Genomic DNA, 6,733 nt, shown 5'->3' on the forward strand with positions numbered 1-6,733 from the left:
GATTTCGTCAAAATCATCCATCTTGGCTTGTTCGTCTACACAAGACAAGACTTCGTCAAGTATCACACAGGCCTTCCAAGTCTTTAGTCACTCCCAGAGGTTTGGCTGAATCTTTAAGCACTCGAAGGTAATTTGTAAACGCGTCAAACACTGCAGTTTCTGCTTGTTTTATTTCTGGTGTAGGAGCTTCTCGTATCGGTGCCAATTCTTTCATGGTGTTTAAGTTGTATTCTAAATCTCCTGCGGTAGCCTCTACTCTCAAATCGTAAAGCGTACAAACGATTTCATTAGCCGCAGACCAAGGACGAGTATGAATGGAGGAAGGCATCGTTCTGTCTCACTGTGCAGTATCAAACTGATGAAAAGGTGTAGGAATCAGTAGTGTTTTAAAGAAGTTAGCTGTCAATCACTTTTTGATTGGCGTGGTGTCGTCATCCGTGAATAGGTGTTTCTTACAAGAAGATATTGCACCATCGTGATGATATCGTACATAATAATAATAATAATAATAATAATAATAATAATAATAAAATCTTTATTACCGTGTCAATGTATTTAGCTCATAGAGCTAATTGGGGACACCTACTTTTACTAAATTAATAAAAAAAAACTATGTACAGTATCATAATAAGTAACAATACAGCCGATAAACTATGCATTAAAATTTTAAAATATTTAGAAATATCAACAGTGTTCAGATAACATAAAAATACTTGTACCATGCAGATAATTAAAAAAAAAAAAAAAAAAAAATCACGTGCTGCAAAGATTGCAGCAGTTGCCACTGTCTTCCACTAGGCTGACCAGGTCAACTCTACGGATTCTAGTTTTAAAGATACTAAAAAAAAAAAAAAAAAAAAAAAAATCACGTGCTGCAAAGATTGCAGCAGTTGCCACTGTCTTCCACTAGGCTGACCAGGTCAACTCTACGGATTCTAGTTTTAAAGATACTATACAGTATGAGCTTAGCTTGGCATGGTATTAGGTTACGCAAGCGCATGAGGACTCCTACTTTCTGGCTGGCTTTAGTGCATATTTCGCTAATGTGTTGTGAAAAGTTAAGGTTCTTGTCTATATTTACTCCTAATAGCTTGATTTCTTCAGTTTTCCCGATTTCAGTTTTTCCTGATTTTTCTTCAGTTTTCCTGAATTCCAAGAATGCAAGCATGACTTGACAGCGTAATTCCCAGGTTCTTCTATCGTGATCAGTTTCACTGGTGCAAAGTCAATTAAGTATTTTTCTGCTTCTTGGATCACTCTTCTCAAGGAATCGTCGTCAGAGTGATATTCCATCGTATCCAAAAGCACGTCCATGGCTGTTACACCGAGTTTAGGGTTCGTTTCGAAAGTAGGGTTCATGGTGAATGATACATGTGTCATGCCAGTACCTGTTGATATATAGAAAAATGACACAATAAGGTAACGTTGATGTCAATCAAAGAGAGCGTCGCGTCTCTTGTCAATCAGAGTTGGCGTTGCGTCGTTAAAACATTGACTGTCAATCAATGTGAGCGTTGCGTCCCTTTTAGTTAACGTTGCGTCTCTTTTTAGCGTCGCGTCTCTTGTAAAAATACTAACTGTCAATCAAAGTTTACGTCGCGTCTCTTTTAGCTTGGCGTCCCTTTTAGTTAGCGTCGCGTCTCTTTTTTAGCGTCTCTTGTAAAAACACTAACTGTCAGTCAAAGTTAGCGTCGTGTCTCTTTTTAGCATTGCGTCTCTTGTAAAACAATGGATGTCAATCAAACTGTAGGGTATTGTTCTCAAGTGTATAAAGCTAGAACGGTTTCACTAGTTTTCACAGTTTAGCAACAGCAGCAGATGTGCAGGATGGAGACACCCATGAAGAAACCTACCAAAGGAGTCAAAGGCAAGAGACATCACCCCTATGACAAGGGAGGAGCTTTGAACTTTAAGAAAGAATGGGCCGAAAAGTACTCTGACGGAAAGGTCAGGATCGATGGTGTACCTCAAGTAGCTCAGCAACCCAAGAAAAACTGGACCGAGAAGAAAAATGTCAAAAACCTTTCTTTGGATTTGAATTCTCATGTACCTGTCATGCAGACCCCCGTTACAGTGATGTATCCCTCAGAAAACCCTGAGATGACATCAGAGGAACCGTTGAGACAGTTAGCTAATTGGGTGGATTCTATTAAACCCCATCTACCACAACCCATACAACAGCAGCCCATTCCACAGCCACCCCCACCACCACCAGTGGAAGTGCATGTCTTGGAAGAACGCGAAATATCTGAAGCAGGTAATTGTCAATACGATACTCTAGAGGAGTTACTGGCCAGTGTAGGAGTCTGCTACCCTTGTCCCACTCATAATTCGGGAATGAATGAAGTGCATTCGCAGAAAGAATGGGTACAAGATGTCTTTCTCACCTGTTCCGTGGATAATTGTCCCGTGTTTACCACTTTGAAGGAATACGCTACCTATTACGACCGATGTCGCAGACAGGGTCACGAGTGGTTTACCCTTGACAGGATTGCATCAATGAAGTGCGAGTGTGGCGAGACTCCTACACTGGGCATATCCAAGTCAGAGTACAATTATAATCAATTGTATCTACGATGTCGAGGGAATTATTGCAAATTATTTCAGTGGTGGCGATTCCTTCCCAAAGAAAGAAACATGGCTATTCTCACGCGATAATTTCATTTCTTTCTTTAGACTCTGAGACTCAGGGCACCACTAAAGATTTGATCACCATAAGAGTACAAGTAGGAGAACATTTATGTGTCGGGTTGATAAAATTATTACGCGAAGTATTTTTATTCGGTTTAGAAGTAATAGAGAATCAATTTGTTTCTTAGATCTTCAAGAAGGACTCCAAATAGCTTACGCCATGGGAAACGTAACGAAGCAGTAAGCACTTACTAAGGATGACATCTTTGAAATAGCACAGTTGATTGGATTTGACAAGTTTAAGAAAGTATCGTCAAGATTAAATGTCACCGAAGACGAATTACAGTGTATTCAACGCGATCTAGAATTGTACTAGTATGCTATGGATAAGTAGTGTTGTTTGAAAATAATAAAATTTGTGATGTTAAAAGGTGTCTGTCATTTATATTTCAATCATGGGGAAACGCAGAAGAATAACGAAAGTTAAGAAAAAACAACGCCTATGATTGGATTCCTCGTGGATGCGAACTTACCTTTTCTATTAGAAAAGTCAATCAATGGTTTAGAAAAGGTCCTTCACTCACCGATAAGATGGCTTATACAGCCAGTATGTTGTTATCGGGTCCCGCCCTGGATTTAGTAGTTTAGGAATGTTATTAGGAAAACAAGCTTTGAAAGGAATCGTCGATAATGTGAAACATTATAACAAAAGACGCCGATAAATCACATCAGTGTTTACCATGTCTCTGTGGTCGAAAGTACTTTACGTTCATTACTCTGTAGTCTCCTTCTTTTGTCGGAGAAGAGAGAATATCGTCTACTCGTCAGAACACAGTCGGGTACTGTATGATTGGATTCCTCGTGGATGCGAACTTGCCTTGTTCAATTACGTAGTGAGACCTCCTGTCTTCCCCCTATCGCAAAGAGTGTTTCACTTGATGTTATTCATGAGATGATATCGTGAGAAATATACATATAGAGCCTATAGCGAACTGTACTCGCAGTACCTGGGCAGATGACAGGTTCAAAATATTTTGAACCTGTCATCCTACAACCTCTCCTTTTTTCAGAGACTGGTCCTTTGCCGAGGATTAAAATTTGCCATTCCTCAACGTGTGTCTCCCATGGACGTTAAAGCAAGCTTTGAAAAGGCCTATTGGAGCCTTGAACCCCACCTCAATGATGATAATTTAAAGGAATTATCTGCAGCAACGTTACGTTTCGTTGCACTCAATTACATCGAACGCAAGAGTCCGAAACCTCCAAAGACATTGTTGAGAGCTATAGAGGAGTTAAAAGGACGCGACGACATAGTTATCACGAAACCCGACAAAGGGTCTGGTGTTGTGGTTCTAGACAAAACCGAATACTTGCGATTACTTTCTGAAGCCTCAGTCAATGATACAAGCAAGTTCCGTGCCATTCCCCTGGAGAAACCCAAGACCAGGGGCAGACCATCCAAATATTACCACCCCCTACTACAGAAAGAGAAGATCCTAGATTCCATTGTTCGTAGAATTCTACCGAAGACCATTGCAGATTCCGTGAGCCCTACAGGTTCCAGATTGGCACATTTATATGGGTTGCCAAAAACCCACAAAGAACCATTGGCTATGAGGCCTATATTATCAGCCACCGACACGTACAACTTTCCCCTTGCTAAATGGCTCGACGAGAAATTGAAGCCCTTGTCCCTTAATCAGTATACAGTTACTGATAATTTTGATTTCACAAAAGAGATTCACGAGCTGAAGATCAACAAGGGTGAAATCTTGGTTTCGTATGATGTCTCCTCGTTATTCACAAACGTGCCTTTGGACGAAACAATAGAGATCTTGGTTAACAGAGCCTTTTCGAACAATTGGTTCAATACTACCCACAATCTTGCCCTTACCAGAACAGATCTTATTGACCTCCTAAACGTAGCCACCAAAGGCCAACTATTTCAATTTAACGGAGCTCTATACGAACAGACAGATGGCGTTGCTATGGGGTCCCCTCTCGGGCCCTTATTAGCAAACGTCTTCATGTCATCCATCGAAGATACCCTTGAGCGACAAAGAAAACTTCCATCCTATTATCGTCGATATGTTGATGATACACTCACTGTAATGCCTGATCTAGCAACAGCAACTACCTTCTTGCATACCCTCAACAGCACCCACAATTCGGTCAAATTCACCATGGAGGTGGAGAAGAACAGCAAGCTTCCTTTCCTTGGCACCGAACTACTCAACCATGCACCTCGGATTGAAACCAAGGTATATGTGAAACCAACAAACACGGGCCTACTATTACACTACCAAAGCCATGTAGACAATCGCTACAAACGGAGCTTGCTGAAAACTATGCTGGATCGCGCACACCGATTATCTTCCTCCTGGGCCCATTTCTCTGATGAGTGTGATCGCCTAAAGAAAGTTTTCGCACGGCTTAAATACCCGGAGCGCCTGGTAAATTCTACCATTAACACCTTCTTACAATCAAGAATTGTTGGTACGCAGCCCACACAGGCACCCAAAGAACCAATATCCATTGTTCGTGTGGTCATACCTTTCAAAGATCAAGAATCAGCAAATTATGTTAAGAAAGAGCTCAAGAATCTTAGCATGAAGGTGCAGACAACTGTCCAGCCAGTATTTGTTAGCCGCAAAGTTGGCCAAGATCTTAAAGTACGAGAAATCAAGCCACAGATTGTCAACCAACAACGTGTCGTTTATCAATTTCAATGTGACCTGTGTGACGCGGGTTATGTGGGCTATACACGCGGACACTTACACACACGCGTGGATGGACATAAACGAAAGGCATCTTCAATATATAAACACTACCACGAACGCCACAGCGAAGTCCCGAAAGACCTACTGAAACGTTTTAGCATTCTGAAAAAGTGTAGTAACAAGTTCGATTGTTTGGTGAACGAAATGCTTTTCATCAGAGACTTAAAACCCACTCTGAACGTGCAAAGCGATTCAATTCGCGCAAAAGTATTTGTTTAATTAGCTCGTAACATATTTATGCTAATTTAGTGTTACACCTTGCCACAAACTTCATTTTTTATTTCTCCTTGACAATGGCGTCATGATGACACCGAAACGTCGGTTTTTATCGTTAGTTTTTGCTAGTCTTTGCATTTCTAAATCTTTATTGATAAAAAAAAATTGGAAAATAATTTAGCGTATACCCTACACAAACCGCGGCGTCGCCGAGGAGAGTTTGCACCCGTGTTAGTCTTTGATATTGACGAACAATGGGTAGCCGATTTGATAGAAGTACAGACAATTGTCAAAGAAAATAAAGGGTTTCGATACATTTTGGTCGTGGTTGATGCGTTTTCTAAATATGCGTGGGCAGTACCCCTTAAAAAGAAAATGGGGAAAGAGGTGACGGATGCGTTTACCAAAATCATAAGCAAGGTAGGAAACCCCAGAAATTACAAACGGATGCCGGAAAAGAATTTTATAACGAGACCTTTCAAACCTGTCTCACTACACAAGGTATACACCATTTTTCCACGCACGTAGATGAGAAAGCGAGTATTGCCGAAAGATTCATTCGCACCTTCAAAACCAAACTGTATCGCTATTTCACAGCTGCCAATACGTTGAAATATACCGATGCCCTACTCAAATTACTCTCGCAATATAACCACACCTTTCATTGCAGCATACGCACGGCTCCCATCAAAGTGACTGAAAAGGATAAAACTCAAGTGTGGGAGTCGTTCTCCGGAGATTTAAAGGCTCGCAAGAAACCTCTATTTAAAGTGGGTGATAAAGTGCGACTGAATAAGAAATTTCATACATTTAAAAAGAGTTATTTACCGGGTTGGACAGAAGAAGTATTTGAAATTCGTAAAGTCGTTCCCGGGAAAGTCACTATTTACAAAGTGCGGGAATTAGACGAGACACCATTACAAGGAAGTTTCTATTTGTGGGATTTACAAAAAGTACACGTGGATGCAGCCACGTATTTTCGCGTGTAGAAAGTATTAAAACGGGCAAAAGATAAATTATTTGTCAAGTGGAAAGGATACCCTAGTAAATATAACAGTTGGATTTACAAAAAAGATTTAAAGTAATTGGTGACATCATGAGGGGTG

The 6,733-nt window shown here is 40.6% G+C and overlaps 1 protein-coding gene across 1 annotated transcript; it reads left to right on the plus strand.

Annotated features, from left to right (window-relative positions):
* Positions 1-3,669: 3,669 nt before the first annotated feature.
* On the plus strand, positions 3,670-5,788 carry LOC148725732 (uncharacterized). The gene has a single exon (XM_088730410.1). The coding sequence runs from the start codon at positions 3,756-3,758 to the stop codon at positions 5,628-5,630; it is 1,875 nt and encodes a 624-aa protein (XP_088586536.1). The 5' UTR covers positions 3,670-3,755; the 3' UTR covers positions 5,631-5,788.
* Positions 5,789-6,733: the final 945 nt, after the last annotated feature.

This window comes from Stylophora pistillata, chromosome 8 (genome assembly GCF_964205215.1).
Source record: "Stylophora pistillata chromosome 8, jaStyPist1.2, whole genome shotgun sequence".
NCBI classification, from domain to species: domain Eukaryota; kingdom Metazoa; phylum Cnidaria; class Anthozoa; order Scleractinia; family Pocilloporidae; genus Stylophora; species Stylophora pistillata.

Bases quoted from the DNA above. Each gene is read 5' to 3' on its own strand.
- LOC148725732 (XM_088730410.1), top strand. From the start codon at position 3,756: ATGGACGTTAAAGCAAGCTTTGAAAAGGCCTATTGGAGCCTTGAACCC.